General features: G+C 39.1%; 3 protein-coding genes across 13 annotated transcripts in view; all 3 read right to left on the bottom strand.

Annotated features, from left to right (window-relative positions):
• Positions 1-3716: 3716 nt before the first annotated feature.
• On the bottom strand, positions 3717-7975 carry rpl27 (ribosomal protein L27). The gene is made up of 5 exons (XM_050069761.1): positions 7901-7975; positions 7286-7368; positions 6713-6882; positions 4232-4342; positions 3717-3802 (listed from the first exon to the last, which is right to left on the bottom strand). The coding sequence occupies exons 2-5, from the start codon at positions 7364-7366 to the stop codon at positions 3754-3756; spliced, it is 411 nt and encodes a 136-aa protein (XP_049925718.1). The 5' UTR covers positions 7367-7368; positions 7901-7975; the 3' UTR covers positions 3717-3753.
• Positions 7976-9255: 1280 nt separating this feature from the next.
• rundc1 (RUN domain containing 1) lies at positions 9256-15797 on the bottom strand. The gene is made up of 5 exons (XM_050069778.1): positions 15131-15797; positions 13554-13712; positions 12113-12311; positions 11869-11964; positions 9256-11718 (listed from the first exon to the last, which is right to left on the bottom strand). The coding sequence occupies exons 1-5, from the start codon at positions 15521-15523 to the stop codon at positions 10856-10858; spliced, it is 1710 nt and encodes a 569-aa protein (XP_049925735.1). The 5' UTR covers positions 15524-15797; the 3' UTR covers positions 9256-10855.
• Positions 15798-17424: 1627 nt separating this feature from the next.
• The window catches only part of grna (granulin a), a 25332-nt gene continuing 23644 nt past the window's right edge, over positions 17425-19112 (bottom strand). For 2 of the 11 annotated variants that reach the window (XM_050069766.1, XM_050069771.1), the window contains 3 exons: positions 18812-18962; positions 18596-18702; positions 17465-18391 (listed from right to left, as the gene is read on the bottom strand). In XM_050069766.1, the coding sequence (XP_049925723.1) occupies positions 18248-18391; positions 18596-18702; positions 18812-18962 (402 nt within the window). In that variant the 3' untranslated portion in view covers positions 17465-18247. Of the gene's footprint in view, positions 18392-18595; positions 18703-18811; positions 18963-19112 lie in introns of all 11 variants that reach the window. The other 9 variants (XM_050069768.1, XM_050069774.1, XM_050069772.1 and 6 more) reach the window with 8 other exon arrangements.

The following is a 19112-nucleotide window of genomic DNA, read 5'->3' as shown; positions in this document are numbered from 1 at the left end:
ATGGCCCAAGGAACGTGAAAAAGAGCTCAAGGCGTCAACCTGGCCTCTAAATTGCCCAGATCCAAATCTGGTCAAACATCTGTGGGATGTGCTGTTACCCCACCTCAGAACTCACAGGACTCAAAAGATCTGAAGCCAACACATTTGTGCCAGACACTATAGGACACCCCTCAGAGGTCCAATGTCCATGCACTGACAGGTCTGAGCCAAGTCCAGTCCAAGGAGGACCCACTGTGGATCGGGGGTACCTCTGGGGTACCAGCACGTCCCTCAGATGTTCCATCAGATTGGGATCTGGGGAATTTAGAGGACAGGTTAATGCCTTGAGCTCTTTGTCCCGATCCTCGGGTCATTCCTGAGCAACTTTTGTGGTGTGGCAGGGTGCACTGTCCTGCTCGGGTGGGTGTTGCGCATCAAGTAGCATCCACATGAGTGCCAGGACCCAAGGTTTCCCAATGGAATATTGCACTGTAACAAGATGATCAATTGTTATCCACTTCACCCACCAATGGTTTTAATGTTTTGGCTGATGGGTATATATCAGCGAGAATGACTAAATCAATAAATAATGACAATTTCAAATTCATATGGAAAATAATTGTCAGTAGCTACATAAGGAAGAATGACATGGTGAAAAACTATGAAGAAGGAGGTGCAAATGTCGTTGATTTTGATTCCATGATTGGTGTCCTGAAGTTGGAATGTATCTGTTATCAATAATAGTTACTCCTTTTGGTTTATTGTCCCCAGTGTGAGCTTAAAAATGGGAGGAATAGACTTCTTGCTACATTGTGATTAGGTCCTTGGAAACTGATAATAAACATAATTTCACACCACACAGCACTAGCAGATACATACTGCTCAGTGGAAAACCTGTGTAGAGGAATGGAGTTCCAAAGGGATTTGCGCTGTTGCTCATTTTATGTATAAGAATGGAAATGTGTTACAGCATGAGGACTCCAAGAGAAATTCCAACTCCAGTGTTTTGTTAAGGACTATATTAGACTGATAAAAGCCACACTACTCTTTCTGAGATCAGAGGTCAAAGGGGACATTCTGTACTCTGAGGTCTCTGGGTTGAGACAGCTTTGCATCGAAGGACTTGACTTCCGTGACAATAAATGTAATAACGTCAATATTATAACCTTTCTGTTTTCCCAAACCCAGTAAGAAGGAATTATATTCTTACTGGATTTGATGTTGAAAAGGTTTAGTAAATAAGGAAAAGATATATCTCATTTCCACTTCATCCTATAAGGTGAAAGAGGTGACTTTGAAAATCTTAAATGAAATTTATCCCAAAAACAAAATCTTAAGATTAAGATTTAATTGTGATGCCAATAACTGTACATTTTGTAACATGGAAGTTAAAAATTGGGAACGTGTGTTTTTTATTGTGATGCAGTGCGATCCCTCTGGAGGGATATGCAGTGTTGGCTACAGTCCAGGGAGATTGGTATGTCACCCTTGACAGGGGAGACGATCGAATTTGGTGTTTGCATTGAAAAAAAGGATGTGGACTTTGTTCTTCATATTGTTTTATTACTGGGGAAGTTTTTTATTCATAAATGTAGATACTTTAGACTGAACCCTGTCTGAACCATTGGAAGAATGAGTTAAAAAAAACTTGTTAAAGACAAGAAGTCTTCAACTGTTTCCATCACTATATATTCTCAAATTAATTTGAGATAGCCCTATTTCTGTGTTATTTGTATGTATGTTATGTTTAGTTATTTTCTTTTATTATTCGATTTTCGTAGTTTCATATAGATCACTTTTCTTGGCTCAACCTAAGGCAGATGAAAGCTGAGCTACAGGACTTGGAAATGTTTGTATCTGTTAAACTCAGTAAAGTTTCAAAAAAAAAAAAAAAAGTACTCAGCATGCAGAATGGCCTTTTTTGGAAAAATAAGCATTTGGTTATGGGATTATATTTACTGATGCACTTTAATGTTGCCGCTGGCAAAGGTGGAGCTAATTTTAATTACTTTATTTGCTATATACTGCAAGGGTAATGATTATATTTTGTATTATCGATCAGAATTTGCAAAGTAAATAAAGATATTAAATAAATGTAGTGGAGCATAAAGTACAATATTGGCTTTTAAAATGCAGTGGTGTTTAAGTATAAAAGAGCATTTAATGGAAATATGTAACTGAAAGTACCTCAAAATTGGTTTCGGTACTTGTAAATTCATAACCTGAAAATAAAAAGTTACTTAAGTTGTCACAAGAATGTTGCCCAGTAGAGTAAAAGCATTAAGTAGCATAAAATATGAATACTCTAGTCAAGTACCTCAAAACTAAACTATAGTTAATATACTTGGTTACTCTCCACCACTGCTTATATATGTTAACACCACAGAAGCACAGGTAGTAGTTGTATGAAGCACCGCTTGCAGTAATCATCACACAACACAAGTTAGTTTAAAGAGAGCAACCATGTTTCTAACACAAAATACATCCTCTGCTTTCATATTTGATGCTGGACCAAAAATAATCTAGAAGTACTGCTGTTCCATCCGCTGGTCAGGTTGCAGTTTACGTGCATGTCCATCCAGACTCGTGTTATATGTAGTGAAGGCTCTGAAAGAATTTTAAGGTTATAAGTGTTTGCTTCTTCAACTCAAAAATGTTTAAAAGAAAACGCTTGTGGGGTTTTGCTAAGGAACTGCAGGGACTATTCATTGTGATATCGTTACATTATTACTGAGAAACTAAGTTTCATATGTAATCAGTGCTTTTTTCAAGTCAACTGCTTCGTGCTAGTCTAATTCAAATTTCACACTAGTTTATGTCCACTTAAAGTTCAACCTAACATAGTCAAGTCAGCCGTAGACCTAAAATTAATCATTAGATGTCTCAAATAAGGTGCCAACTTAACTCATAGGCTTGAGTAATTTTTAAGAAAAATGTTCTGCTTTGTTTATTCCTCAATGACTATTGGGACAACACAAAACATTTGAGGACGTATTCTTTTTTTTAAAAACTATTTTGATGTTTTATAGACCAACTATTTGATTAATCGAGAAAACAGTCAACAGATTAATCAGCAATGCAATAATCATTAGTTTCAGCCCTAAAGTAAGGTTTAAGTTTGCAGCAACTTTTTATTTTATTGAGGATGAACTATTAAGGTCCACTAAGTATTACCATTCGATTTGCATACACAACCTGATTTACAAAAGCTTAATTAAAAAAATATGGATGTTTTAAAAGGTGTCAAACAAAGAAGGGCTGTGCGCACATCCAAAGACCGTATTTTTGCCTGATGAAGACCCGATAGGGTTGAAAGCTTGCAGCTTTGAGCCAAATAAAAGCGGGAGCTTAAACTCAGTGTGCGGACACTTTCCTTCTTTTTGCTTTAAAAAGGTGGAAATGTATTTCTTCCAATACAACAAATATTTCATGTCAATACATTCTGTGAGAGAAAAGGTTGAAATCCAATGCCATCAGTGATCAGTTTGACTTTCATATTCATATATTAAACAGCAAAGATTGTTTTAGATCGTATGATGGAACCTTTTGAAAGCAAATCAATAAATCCATTTTAAAGGATTTTCACAAGTATTGTGGGAACTGGACCAATTATCCATCTGAATCTACAGATCATCACAACCTCTGTCTTTACCTGACTGGGAAACTTGGCAGAAATGGTAAAAATAATTCAAAGGACAAAACAAAACAAAAAGTCAATAAAGAGTCAAAAGTCAAAATCCATTTTTAAACATTTATTTGTGAAATCGAGTGAAGTTAGAATCTGAGCTTCTGGAAGAACCACTTGTTCTTGCCCGTCTTGTACCTGAAAACAGAACAAACACACATTTAGCACGTTTGCTCTGATAACACATCACAGACCTGAGGAGTGAATCTGCTGATACGTGACCACAGTTGGCTGCATCAACCCTGGGACAACTTATCTAAACTAGTATCTTACGATTTATAAATCACACTGCAGCCACTGGAAGGATTTTTGATCCAATTTCTGATGTTTGTTATCAGGATTATTATATGTATTCACAAAACACATGATTGTATGAGTGACAGACATTTTCTATCCTACAAAGGATGAACAGCATATGGTGAAGGCAATATCTCTAGTTTAATTCTGGATGCTACAAGTGACACCGTTCTGCCATTATGTGTCTGAAAGGCCTCTGGAGGTCCAGTCAGAACACGTCTATATGGTGCACACTGAACTTGAGAATCCAACAGAGCTACACGGACTCACCTCTCCTCAAACTTGACCTTGGCCTCCCGCCTGGCTTTGCGCTTGAGAGCAGGATCCCTGAAGACATCCTTGTTGACAACAGTTTTGTCCAGAGGAATATCCACAGAGTATCTGAGGGAAAACGGAACGCAACGATGAAAAAGGTTGTTTAACCAGGGGACAATTTATAGAGCAGAAGGTTCTGCACAAGTACACAACTGAGCAAAAGAAACTTAGTTTCTCACACAAGAGCAGCTGGAAGGCACCTTAAGACGATAAGCGTAACATATAACTGCTAAGATTTTTATCAGGTGTCCTACGTGACAAAAAGTTAATCAGATAATAAACCTGCTCATCAAATCTGTGTGCGTTTGAGTCCACATCTAGCACACGCAAAGGAATCTAACTTGAAGTGACAGAACTTGAAGTTACGCAGCTCAGTAAGGAGCAACATTTTAGGTATAATACACTTTAAAGATTTGGGCATTTTTGTTCTTATTGATAAGACAGCTGGACAGACAAAAAAGGTGGGAGAGAGAGAGAGAAGGGGAATAATACGCAGCAAAGGGCCTCAGTTTGAATTGAACCTGGGCTTCTGCAAAGGACTCAGTCTATATATGGCACACACTCTACCAGGTGAGCTAGGTCATAATGGGCAATAGTCGCTCTAAACACTGTCTCTGTTCTTTAAGAGGTTTTCTAACCAAATATGTCATATTCAACATTGTGCCAAAATGACATCCAATGTCCAAGTAATTAAGATTTTATTTCCTTACAAAGGCATCATTATTTACTTTAAATTGCATCTCATTTCATATTACAATCTCATTTACAAACCAAACAGTTAATCAATCAAATATGACAACAAAACTAAACTAATTCTCGCATCTGACTAACAGCAAACCTGCTTCCAGGGGTGAGCACGATGATTTTCAGGGAATCAACAATATCTGAAAGAGTGCTTCACACTCCTTTTAGAAGGATAAACATTGAATATCATTCTAATAATTGTTTCACAGCTCTCATAAAGTAAATGTAAAAGTTATGGTCTCAGGTTTACATGTCAGGACGCAAATTGCCAATTGTGTTTGGACTATCACATATGTTTGTAATGATGCTTTAATTAAATCAAAACTGGTATGTCTGATACTGCGAATAAAATACTGAGTAGCCAGTGATGCTAAAATGAGGAAGTTTGAGGAGCAAGGATGTGGCCCACAGACGCAACAGAAAGACCAGAACGAATGTAGATAAACACATGATAGCTGTGACATAAGTTTTAAGTTTTTCATTTTAACTTTATATCAACAAAAGTATTGCAAAGCAGGAGGAGCTGCCAGTTTCTGAAGTTATTTTCCCCTTATTTTTAAATTTTTCATTAATGATATTTTCAGTTTTCCTGAAGAACAGAACAAAGGCATCTCCAGGTTAATTCAACGGAATATAGGTTTATTATGGATGTCAGTTCTAGTTCTGAGAACTTTTTTGTTCCTCAGTTTTTTATGGCAGTCTGCTCTGAATACAACACTAGTTATGAGCCTAGACTGCAGAAGAGGCAGCCCATCAGAGGCGTGAATCAGTACTGTAGCAAATTCAGAATGCTTTGTCATTGTGGTTGGGAACAAAACACCTCTTCATTGTCTCAGACTTGATAGAAATTACAGTGACTAATCCAAAAGTTGTCATGTTTTATTATGTTTCTACAAAGTGGGACCTTTACCTTGCCATTCAAGTTTTAATGCATTTTCATGTACAAAATTTCAAAACTTTTCCATGACATTTCATGGACCCATAATAAATTCTTGCCCTGCATTTTTTTCAAACATATCAAATTCAAACTCTATTCAAAAGTAATTTCAGTTAGCTGGCATACATGAGGGGAGAGACAGAATGGGAGGAGAAAATGAATATATGTATGTAATGTTAAACAAATTGCCACACACCGACGCATGTTAAAGCCACATTACGTCAACAGCTTCAGGAAATAAGTTTGCCATTAAGTTACATTACATTAGGTTATTCATGGAATATTCCTGGAACAACTCAATTACGCACAGCAAAATTCCATGACTCTCAAAACGTTCAATGATTTTTACTAATGGGAAATGTGATTGTGAAATTCCATGATGTTTCCAGGTTTGTCATGACCATGGGAACCCTGACTGCTAAGTTCATCACGTAAGCAATTCCTACCAAAATACACCTAGGGAGCTGTGGTTGACTTCTCTTGTGTTTTTATGCCCACAGGCTTGTACCTTTGACTTGTTAATCAAAGCACCAAATACACTCCAACACAGCTGCTCATCTTTTACACAGATGATTTCACAAGGGGACAGTTTCATGTTCACCTCAACGCTTTAAGTGCATTGCTTACTCCAAAGGAAATACTTTACTTATTGTTGGAAAATAAATGTTTTAAGTTGCTACAGCATATCAGTAAAACAAGTAAGTAAAACAATGCAGTATCCTATCACAGGAAAAAAGTATAGATAGGACACTGACCTGGTGGGCATGAGGTGGTTGTAGTTGAACACCTTGACAAAGGCCTTGATCTTGGACCTCTTGGCAATCTTCTTCTTGCCCATGGTCGTGGTCACTTTACGGGGATAGCGGTCGATGCCTGCGACCAGAGCGTGGCTGTAAGGACGGTCGGTTGTGCCATCATCAATGTTCTGCAGAGACATTAAACAAAGGACTGTGTTATAGGACAGACACTGACCATGGACAATAGACAACAGCAGTGCTGCTCTGAAACATTCCTGCAATTTCAATCATTTGAATTTTGCAAAATTATTCACCGTTTCAAGTCGCGTGACAACTCTGGATCAGCTTAATTAGCCAAGTGTGTATACATACAGGAAATATGGCTCAGGTTTGAACATGAGATAGGTGGACGTGACAGTGTGTGTAAATAGGCAGTGACACCATTACAGGAGAACATGGCAGCCCTGGCAGTGACTGATCTGTATAATTATTATATGTCCACTCTGAACGTGTACATATTCAAAAACATCTGTTGGTGTTTGCATACCCATTGAGTTGCAGATAACATCCATCCAGAGCCATGTTTCCTACCTTGACGATGACAGCTTTGCGCCCGGCGTAGCGTCCAGCTAGGACCATCACCACCTTCCCAGGCTTCATGAACTTGCCCATTTCTGTGACAAAGAATACACAGTCAAACTCCTGTGTCACCGCAGCACATTCATCACTTCACAAGCAACATCACTGATGGGAACATGACCAAGCCAAACACTAAAACGTGAGTTTCCGGCTAGCTGTTACTGCCCAGTTAGCCGGCTAAGTTAGCATTAGCATCCAGCTAGGGAACGACTATCAGAGAGTTTCCAGTGCTTTAAACACTTATTTCACTTTTAAATACTCCATGGATATTGTTAGAGATGATGAGGTTATTTTAAAACTTAGTGGCACACGAGGCAGTCTGAACATATAAAAGCAGGCGCTTTAACAGGCGGTTCAAATGGGAACTGCCATGTTGAAATGAGTGCTACGGAGACGAAGCGTTGTAATAAATGATCATTTTCTTGCTATGTCAATTAAAATACACGAAAATAACAGACTCATCTTAACGTAAGGAGTGATTATGATATATGTGGGATGATAAAAACTATTAAATTGATCAGATTTGGAGCGATGGTTGAAGATTGTTTGGAGGTAAATTTCACTCACTGATGCTGTTCTACGGCCACCGCTAGCAGGAAAGGAAGTTGAGAAGGTTTTTGTGACCTTTGACACTACCCATCGTCAACGTCACTTCCGGGTGTGATTTTGTTGAACGAAGAGAGTCCTCATCGTCTCGTTTATTTATTTAAAAAAAAAAAAAAAATGCATCACACATCGCTTACCCGTTAAATTGTTCTTAAGAAGACTTTATAAAAAATATTTAATTATGTATTTAAATTTTTGTTTGAAGTATGAGATCATTTCATTTAGTAGAAGTAGCAATACCTCTCCACAGCAAGTAAAAATACTGCATTCAAACTTTTAATTAAAGCAGACGTGAAAGAAGTGCTGGAAGAAGTAAATCTTGTACTTAAGTAAAAGTAACCTCAGTGTAGAAATACTCTATAAGAAGTAAAGGTTCTGCATTTAAAATTTTAACATTATTATAGATACTTGACTTGGCCTAGGACTTTTTTAATTTGTTTTTTATAATGTTTTAATTGATCTACCTTTTTACTGTGTGCTGTAGCACTTTGAGAATTTTTTTTTATAAATAAAAAGTGCTTTATAAATTAAATTTATTATTATTATTATTATTATTACTTAAAGCGTCTAATTCTAATTTATCTGCTGGATCACCAGGGAATCAAGAAAGTTTCATCAATTATTCAATGATTATATTTTATATTATTAATTTGAATTTACGAAGTTACTAAATCATTTAATTTATTTATTAAGACATAATATCAGGACAATTGGGACAAATAGCATCCCTGAAATACCTCCTGGCATAAAAATAAATTATTTTCACAGCAAAAGAAAACTACTCCATGAGGAAGATTTGTGTGAAACTTCAATTCAGAGGCAGAAAACATGACTTGTTTTATATAAGTTTGTTACTCCACACAAACATATTTTGACTAGAGACTGCATGCGATTTTTGTAAAGATAAAAAAGACAAAACTTTTTTACAACTGTTCATACACAGCATTATGGACGATGCTAGAGGATTATTTCCCTCAGTAAACATATCATACAATTTTTAAAGATGCTACAAATGTTATTTCATATTATAAAGACAATAACCAGAAAAACAATAACCTTACTAATTTATTTTGATAAATTTTAAATCAAGAAGTCCAAGTTTTCAGAATCTCTCCAATCTTAGAGATGGCTACTATGTTTTCATTTATTATAATCAGTGTATAAGTATTTTTCATTGAACTAATGCAATGGATGTGTTATGAAATGTGTGGAAAAAAATTGCTTTGCCATTACAAAGAAATAAAAAAAAATTATGTGTAAAGTTGCTTTCTTTAAAACTGAGATAACAAAGACTCATACGCAGCACAGTGGTTCATCTACTATGTTTAATTTTTATTTTATTTTTTACAGCTGAAGGTATGCATTAAACATGATAAAAAACAAAGCGACAAAAAAAACCCTGACAATTCATATCTCCCAATATATTATTTATGATTAAAGGTTCAAATAAAAATAACATAAATAGCACAATTTAAATGATTCAGTGTGTCTAGTGTTCCGAGCTACTTCAACAAAGTGTTCTGATATGTTACCTACTTCAGGGGTGAGCTAAAACATGCTATGCAATAAATAAATGTCTCTTCACATAAATCACAATATAACAGCTGAACAAAACACAACAAAAATGGGGAAAACAGGAGGCTAAATATAGCGTTGTATTTAACAGACACAGTCTTCATTTACACAGTAAAATAAATGCTAAAAATGTGTCTGCGGGTGCACTCAAGTCACAAAGTGCACAGGTTTTTATCTCAGGATATACAAACACAGAGATATTTTATCAGCACGCTGATTCTCAGAGGTTTGATACGTACATGTGGGCCCAGGAACACTGGCGCTTTAATCCCATAAACAGCAGGGAGACATACAGCAGATATAAACTAAACCTCAGTTTAATAGCATCTATGGTTTGTACATTCAGTTTTTAAGGATATGATTTGTGCAACTCAGCTGTCTCAGGATGATAAAAACTAATTTCTCTGAAAAACAGGAAACGAAACTAAACCTGTCGTGTTAAATACGGGATGTAAGCCATTACATCATTCTTATACAATATCACTGTCATTTCAATTTGAACTACACCTGGAAAAGGAGAAAAGCAGCAGTTCATACAGGGTCTAACACACCTGAAACACAGCGTGCAAGAAGTGATAACAGCTTCAGTTTTTAAATTGAGTTGCTGAGAGCTGCGTATTTGTAGACGTTACACATTAACTGTAGTAAGTAATGTTTGAGGGGTGCATCATGGTGGAGACGTTTTTCATTTCAAGTTGACCTGAGTGCTTTGTGATCAACCAATCTGCTACACATTATTTACCGCCAAAATCATGAAAGCCATAACAGAGGTCACTGTACTTTGTCACTGTAAACGATGAACCAATACATCACAAGCTCTGGTTACTGTGTAGACGCCACAGTATCAAGTTTCTGCTCATTGTTTTTCTTCCTGGAATGTCTCTGTGGTAGCCACACGTTACAGTACTGATTACTGTACAAATCCAACCTCTCTCTTTGCTGCATAGGTTAGGACACTATCATGTACACAGGGGAATGATACAGTAGTATGAGCACAGGTTGCAAAGGTCAGGAAGGCTTCACTAAAGATGAGGTAATCTCAATCTTCTCTCTAAGGCATGTTTACAGTACGAGAAGCGTTGTCATCTTGACATTTTGGCATCTTAAACATAGTGGGATATACTGATTATGGTTGCTCATGGCTGAAGCTCACACAACATAATCATCCATGCATGTACTGCAGACATCACAGACTTGCACTTTACTTAAGATGGGTGGCTACTTAAATAACCTTTAGAAGGTTTCATACTTGAAGCACAAAGTCATGCTTTTGGTCCTGAATGCTAGCTAAGAGCAGTGTAGCTGATGAAATACTTGATTTTTGAGCTTAGTGTTGGCTGCTCAGAAAGCATCCTTAATGTTTTTCAGCTGCCGGACAGCCAGGTCCACTGGGAGGTTGAATTTGAGGTGGCTGATGCGGCCCAGGATTCGCAGGGCTCCTTCAAAGCCGGTCTGGGCCATGTAGCTCCAGGCCTGGTAGTGCGGGTGTATCAGAGTCCCAGACTTACACAGCAGGTTGAGCCACGACACCAGCCGCTGCTCGTTCAGAGCCATGCACACCAGCGCTTTGAACTCTGTGTCTGGTCCTCGTTTGTAGCGTCCGTGCTCCTTCAGCACCGTGTGAATGGCCCACAGCAGAGACTGTTTAGGGGTGATGGTCACCGGGCCGCCGCCTACAGGCAGGCTGAAGGACTGTGAAAGCTGGCGGGCTGGCGTCTCTACGAAGGCCTTTCCGTTTTTGGAGTGGTAGAATTTAACAAAGAGTTCCCATGGGTGCATGGTCTGTGGGGCTGGTCTGTAAGGCAGCAGGCAGGAGATGGGTGCCAGCACCAGGCTCATGGTCTGGGAGGGGGAGAAGAGCCCGTGAGCCAACAAGTCTTTCAGAGCGATCGCCAGCTCCTTCCTCACAGATGCTGTTAGCTCGTCTCGAGGTCCCAGCGCAGAGTTGCTGGTGTAGTTGACGACATGTTCGAGGGAGGGCTGTCTGCATGACGCCAGCACTCGCACCTTGTCAACAGCTGTCTCCAGGCGCTGCAGCAACGGCCCATAGTCTTGCCCCGATGACTCCTGAGACCACATGTTCTGAGGAACATGGCCGGGTGCGCAGCCAAATTGGCTCGCAGCAAAGATCTGCAGCACAGCGAGGGCCTTCTGGATCAGCTGCAGGCCGGTCTCTCGCATCTTCTGGGCCTGCTCTGGGTCCACTGCAGCGAGGGGTGAAAAACCAGAACAATATACTTATACTGGACAGATGAAGTCAGATCTTAAGGTTGGTTGTCCCAACTGATCAGTCATCTACTGGCTTTATTATTACAAACAATGGCAACTGCAGTTTGACAAACCGACTGACTGACCTTTCTTCTTCGCTCCTGGAGTTCTGGCATTGGTCCCTGCTGCTTGTGGCTGCTGGCTGTGTCCACCGTCTGATAATAGAGGGTTCCCCACTTCATCTTTTGGACGAAAACGCAAAGTCATTAAACCCAGTTTTAAAAAAACAACAGATAAACAGTAAAATGAAAACAAATGAGCAGGCACTGCAATAAAACAGGAAATTCCCCTCCCGTTGAATGACAACTTGAACCATATCTGAGACTGTACCTTGGATGAAGTTGATGAACATCTCCAGGTCCCTGATCTGAGTCTTGAGCTGATCCACCAGCTGTTCTTTCACCCTGGCTGGGTTCACTATCTGAGCAATGGCAGCGTCCACTCTCTGTCTCAGCTCCTCGGGAGACAAGTTCCCGATGTCCTCGTTCAGGTTAACATCCAGCTTTTTGATCAACTCGTCAATGATGACCTGGAAAATGTGAGACAAAATGACGGTTAAAGAACAGACTTATTGTAGGCTGTTACACTGTTTCCCTCAGCTGCAGAGTCGCAAATCTCAAATCACATTCATGATCTTCAGAGGATGAATTGCAGTAACTTTCATCTCCAGACTTTTCATCTAACGCCACCATGAGGGCGAGTATTTTCTTTGCCTAGCTGTTGTGTTTGGTGCTAATTAGAAAATGTTACCATGCCAACACGCTGAACTAAAATGGTGGACACGGTAAACATTATAGCTGTGGCACATTAGCATGTTAGCATGCTGCCTTTAGCATTTAGCTCAAAGCACTGCTGTACATGAGTAAAACCTCACAGAGCACAGAGCTGCTAGCATGGCTGTTCATCTGAACTTTTTTAAAAGGAAAGGAGTAATAATACAAAAATAAAAACAGATTCTGGATTGGCCACAATGCATTTGGATAAGCTTTTCGAATAAATTCTCTGTATGAAAAACACTAAAGCCTGCAGCATTTTAAGAACAGACTGACCTGTTACACCTGATCTGAAACAGATAAACACCCTATTATGTGCTTAACATAACTGACGGGCACGTCAGTTAACACAAGATTACAGATTAACCTTACACCCAACCTTACATTTTCTCTAAAATAACAAGCAATTAGTAAACATGAGGACTGACGGCTAATCAGACAACCTGTAGCTGATATGCAGTGGTGGAATGTAACTCAGTACGTTTACTCAAGTACTGTGCTTAAGTAGTTTTGAGGTACTTGTACTTGAGTATTTCTATTGTATGCTTCCTTATACTTCTACTCCACTACATTTTGGAAGCCAATATTGCATTTTTTTATCCACCACATTTATTTGACATTAGCTATGATTTAAGTTACAGATGTAGAGTATTAACATAAACTATAAATCAACTACTAATTATGATATATCATTATAGATTGAGATACCGAGCAGTAAAGTAGTTGAAATGAGCTCCACGTTTACCAGCTGCAACATTAAAGTGATAAACATATTAATGCCTCAATGATTATAATCCAGTAATACTTTTACTTAAGTAAAATTTTGAATGCAGGACTTTCACTTCCAGAGTATGTTTACTCTGTGGTATTACTATTTTTACTCAAGTAAAAGATCTGAGCACTTCTTCCACCACTGCCAATACGACACATCACCATGTGACAGGACTGAGCCCGGCTCCAGTGGCGAGTATTTAATCAGTACATTTCCACAATCCCACCTTCTGTCTCTCCATGACGACAGACTGCGGCAGCGAGTCGTAGCTGCCCTCCTGATAGGCGAAGCGCTCCAGATCATCCAGCTGTGTCTTCAGTTGGAAAATGAGATCCTTCTGTTTTTCCCGCTGAGCCTCCAGGCGTTCCCTCTTCTCCCTCTCACTCTGACAGGAGAGACACACGCACAATTATTAGCATTTTTACAGACAGAGAGCTGAGTGGCGACAATAACACACTGAACTAGTTCACTAGATCTTTAGCAGCGTGGAAGTTCTGCTAGTGATACCAATTATGATATAACCTGGCACAGGTGGGATTTGTGCTGCAGTTTCTCATATTAGTCTTACATGTCTCACATTTGCACAAAAATACACAAACCAAACTCTCAAAGAAACATTGGGTATCATACTCACCAGATCCCCCTGCAAGTAAAGCATGTAACAGGGGAGAAATGACATAAAAAAAAAAAAAAACCTTTAGGTTGAGGAATATGGTGAGCAATAACTCCAAACAATTATAACATGAGGCCCAGGCTTCGCTTCAGTTAAGACTAAATGTAAAGAGGCAGGGAGTAAACAATGGTAGGGAAAAAGCAGGTTGCTTCAACACTGTTGTGTACACAGAGACCTTTATTAAACAGATAGTCATCTGCTGGAGGCATTTTCATTTTGTCGGCAGCGTCGTGTGAGTCAACACAAAAGCAGCATTTTCCAACAGAGATAAGGGATCAATGGGAACACGTTAGAGGTGGGCGCAGCAGCCTCGAGTGTGACGCAACATGCATGCTTTAATCTGTTTTAATCAGGAACCTCACAGCCACTGAGGTGAATAACTTCAGTTTATGTGACCAGGCTTAACACCACAGAGACTCGCTGTGCCTGTGTGTCTATATGCATTTATATTAGTACAGAGTGCCCATCTCTGTGTCCAGTTGTGGATAAGTGCGTGTTTGAGTGTTGAATATCTCTGCGAATCCTTTTTATTATTTATTATTTATTGATTATTACTGGTTTAAACATTGCAAATGTTCTGTCCAACTAAAAGTTTAAATCCCAAAAATATGCAGTTATCGGTCATGTCAGACTGTTGAAAGTAGGGAATATTATGCACTTCTGCCTCAAAAACATCAACAATTTATAGATTATCAGAACAGTTGTTGAGTATTTTTCTGTCAGGGAACTAATCAATTCACAATAATAATTTCAGCTTAATGGTCACACACTCTCTCTCTCACACTCTCTCTCTCTCTCTCCCTCTCACACACACACACTAACACACACACACACACACACACACAACACACACACACACACACACACACACTTTACAGCTTCTTTGTAGAGACTAAAACACCTGTGGTCATGGATAGAAACCCCTCACTACAGTCCTAAATACTCTATAGGCCTTTATGTAATGGGAATATCTAAGATAGGAGTAACTAATACAAGGGATATTCTGTTTTTTCAATGGCTTGTTTTGACACCTGTCACCTTTTCATAGCATGCTCTCAGAGTGTGTGACAGAGTGTGTAACATCATGGTGGTTCTATGTTGTGGTATCAAATCATGAGCAGAAGCCTCACCGAGTTCTCCAGCTGCTTGGCATCCTGAGCCCGGCAGCCCACCACATGCGGGCAGCCCCTGAAGGCGAACTCCTCCAGCTCGGCCAGCATCCTCTCCTTCTCCTCGGTCTGGGCGTGAACTATCTGCTTCAGTCGAAACTGAACCTGGGCAAAGTGTGAAGTGAGGGCGAGGAGGGAGGAGTTCAGCAGCTCCTGCTCCTCTTTCAGTTTCTCCAGCCTAGCGGCCATGTCCTCCTCGGTGGCCGAGGACGAGCCTCTCTGCTTCGGCTGGCCAGCGCTCCCGCTCCTGCTCTCATCCTCGGGGCTGGCCACAGCGCCTACCGGTGCCCACCGCTCCCCTGCGCCGGCGAGGACAGCCTCGCTATCCGAGGCTGACAGCTCCTCTGTGGACATTCTGGGTGACGGAGTTTACTCCAGCTGTTTAACTACGTCTCCAGTTTAGTAACAGTCTGCTCTTGATGTTCTGTTTTCTGGTGTTGCGCAGACAACAACAAGGATCAGCACCGGAGAAACAGGTGTATCGCCATCTTGGGAAGAATGATTCATACGTCAAAGGGAGATACGTCAAGCGTACTGGAGAATACCGGAAGTGCTGCACGTCTGGCTTCAAAATAAAAGTCATAACAGTGACGCAAACGTTCAAATCAAAAATTGACACTTTGAAGAAGTTGAAGAATCACTGAAATTGTATTATTATTATAATTATTATCATTATCATCACTATAATTGTAATTATTATTATTATTATTAAGAAGTACAAGTAAGTAATAAATGTGAAATGTTACTGAAGCGAAAGTAAGTTACAGAACAATAATCAGTGTTGGGCAGTATAGGCTATCTATCACTTTTTCCTGTAACGATTCTGTAATATAGTTGTAAAATTTCAGTAATGATATTACTGAAATTCAAATATCATCAAATAACTTGTTACAACGTTACTTTTATCACACCACCATTAACTCAAAATACAACAATCACAGTATGCAATTACCAAATTTGTGGGGTGTGATGGAAAATTAAGATAACAAGCGGTGTAACGAATTACTGTTGGCAGGGAGAAATAAGTAATGATATTACTTTGAAAAGAGAAATGAGTAATGAATTACATTTTTAGAGAAACGAGGCCAACACTGACTATAATCAAAACATTATTTAGTTAAGAACACTTAGCCTAAATACAGTTGTAAGTAGAAATTGCATGGCAAACAACGGCCTGACACAGACAGCAATTTTAGATTTGCATTTAAATTGTGGAGGGTTGTTTTATTTATTATTAATAATAATAATAATAATAGCTGTAAGCGGGGTCAGGAGAAAGTAGCTCAGTTGCCAAAATCAGCTCAAGTGATCAATGGGGGGGCAATGCTGTATACCAAATTTAGTACTGATACAGTCAAAAACCAAACATAGGTGTTTCTCACATTATACAAATTTGCAAAAAAATCCAGCCTTTATTGTCCAAGAGGCTTTTCTGTAGAACACACTGCATGCATACTAAACAGGCCACACCCACATGCACCAATACACTTCAGATCTTGGTTAACACTCGCCTCCAGAGCATGTGTACCACATTTTGTGAAATTTTGTCCACCTTTTATTGAGGTACACGTTTTTGGTATTTGTGATGCCTCTCATAGGTCGAGCTCAAAATGCTTTTGGACGTACAAAAGATATCTATTAAGATATATGATTATTGGACAAAGCGTTAATGAGTTACAGCCAATTTGTGTGTCTCAGTCCAACAGTGGTGTGTAAAAATATGTACAAAATTACTGGTGTTGATTGAGTCAAAATCTAAAAGGTAGATGTAGATGTTACATGTTTTTCGCTGTATGTAAATTAGCGTGATGGACTTTTATCATCTAAGAGGCTTTCTGTTGAGCATATTGAGCTAGCTGTGTGCCATATTTCTAGTCAATCTGATTTATAGTGTGAGGGGCGTGGCCTTTTCAAGATTGCATTTTTGGGAGTTAATTATAGCACCACCACGTGGCCGATTTGAGTCATTTTCTAGGGAAGCATTTGCACATCATTATCCAGCTTTTGGACCAAGTTACATGTTTCTTGCTTATTCCAGCTCAAGGGAATTTGAGACACCACAGCAGACAAAAACAACAACAATTCTTCTTCTTCTTCTTCTTCTTCTTCTTCTTCTTCTTCTTCTTCTTCTTCTTCTTCTTTTTCTTCTTTGTCTTCTTCTTCTTCTTCTTCTTCTTCTTCTTCTTCTTATTATTATTATTATTATAATGATTATTATTATTATTCTGAACTGGCACAAACACAATAGGGTTCTGCCCCTACAGGCTTAAATCCTAATAATAAAAAAAGATCAATGATGTAATAAATAACAAGGGCATTATTTATTTCAGGGAAATGTTTTTGTTCCTTGGTCAACTCCAAAGTTTAGGATTTTGTTATAATGAAGAAATAAAAAAATAATAATAATAACAATAATAATAATAATGATGCACCAAAAATGACCAAAGTTAGAAGAACCTTTCATCAAGCTGCATAAAATTCCACGTAATGATTTATTGTTGTTTGTGTAATCACAAAGCATGTATACATTTTAAAGAATACAGTAAAATGTAGTTTCATGTGTATGCTATTTATTAAGTGGACTAAGACCCATGTTACCCATATTTATACAATGTATGGTTCCCAAATTATGGTGCACTCTGCACTTTGCAGCACACGGCTGCTGAAGAAGAACATACAGAAAGAGACGATTGACTGAAACTCCATCCAATAAAAACACTCTACAGGCAATATTCACAAATAGCTTGCAACTGTGTGCTTAGAAATACAAGGATCTATCTGACCTTAAGACAAATTTCAGACTTGTTTTCATCTGACAATAAAGTGAAATCAAATCAAATGAAATTTAAAATGAGTTACTAAAAACTTAATGCCTTGATTTAATTGCATATACTTGGTGTTGCCTCTCCAAGATCACAGAATACCGTAACCCCAGGTGCAATTCAGTTTCACAGATACCCTTCATCCTTTCACTAAGAATAAAAATCAAAGTATCAATATCATTAAATCCCTCTGACATTATTTTCCATTAATACATTGCACGCAGAAACACATGACACATGCAGGGGGGAGATGTTTTCACAAAAGTGGAGCTCTCTTTTTGTTGGCACGGGTCAACTGCCAGTTCTGCCAGTGGAGCCTGCTCTCCCGAATGCAGTGTCCAGTGTCTGTGCAGGTGTAGCCATAGGGACAGCAGTGCAACATGTTGCTGCAGCACACCGCCTGTGGAGAGGACAGAGGCAGCAAGGTATTACTGCTAACATCAACTGTAATTAAATAAAAAGTAGCAATACTGGCAGGACATGCAAATCCATCATTTGACTTTTTCCTCATTCATAATCTGAATTGTGCTATGGAGTAACATTAGCATTTCAAAACTGTCACCTTGTGTGTGTGTCTGTAATTTAAAGATCAGACATTTTGTACCTGTGGCAGAGGACAGCATCCCCATACTCCTGATCCAGTTTCACAGCAGGTGTTTCCAGATGGACACTCTGTAACTCCGTCGCCACAGATAATGTTGGTCACAAGCTCTGCCACAACATAACAGGAACATCACATTTAAAAATGTTATATAGGTAAGGACCTCGACATAAAAACAAACCTCTTATGAGAGTTAGGCAAGATGTTCTTGTACGGCACCTTTCACCAACAAGCTGGGATCAGCCTTGATGCTGGTGGTGGCTGGAAGCTTGGTGTACGCAGGGATCGCCACGTCCCCTCTGATGCAGGTGGTCCCCTCACACTTGTAGTTGGATGGACAGCAGTGGATCCCATCAGTGCAGCACACAGCCTGGAGAGAAGCGAGAGTGTGAGAGCTGTTTTCACATCATCCATCCTGTTCTCCAGTTGTATGTGATTGTGCTGAAACAATCAATTCAGCTGCCCGCTGCTGCTGATAATCAAGCTATGAGAGCGGTGAGAGTGAACCACAACAGTCAAG

This window comes from Epinephelus moara, chromosome 18 (assembly GCF_006386435.1).
Source record: "Epinephelus moara isolate mb chromosome 18, YSFRI_EMoa_1.0, whole genome shotgun sequence".
NCBI classification, from domain to species: domain Eukaryota; kingdom Metazoa; phylum Chordata; class Actinopteri; order Perciformes; family Serranidae; genus Epinephelus; species Epinephelus moara.
The sequence above is the reverse complement of the archived record's forward strand: the minus strand, read 5'-3'. Positions and strand labels throughout refer to the sequence as shown.

Coding starts and splice junctions, on each gene's coding strand:
- rpl27 (XM_050069761.1), bottom strand. CDS start 7,366: ATGGGCAAGTTCATGAAGCCTGGGAAGGTGGTGATGGTCCTAGCTGGA. Junction 6,883..7,285: donor GCAAAGCTGTCATCGTCAAG/GTAGGAAACATG, acceptor ATGTCTCTGCAG/AACATTGATGATGGCACAAC. Junction 3,803..4,231: donor AAGGTCAAGTTTGAGGAGAG/GTGAGTCCGTGT, acceptor TTCTGTTTTCAG/GTACAAGACGGGCAAGAACA.
- rundc1 (XM_050069778.1), bottom strand. CDS start 15,523: ATGTCCACAGAGGAGCTGTCAGCCTCGGATAGCGAGGCTGTCCTCGCC. Junction 13,713..15,130: donor CCAAGCAGCTGGAGAACTCG/GTGAGGCTTCTG, acceptor CTCTCCTGTCAG/AGTGAGAGGGAGAAGAGGGA. Junction 11,719..11,868: donor TCCAGGAGCGAAGAAGAAAG/GTCAGTCAGTCG, acceptor CCCTCGCTGCAG/TGGACCCAGAGCAGGCCCAG.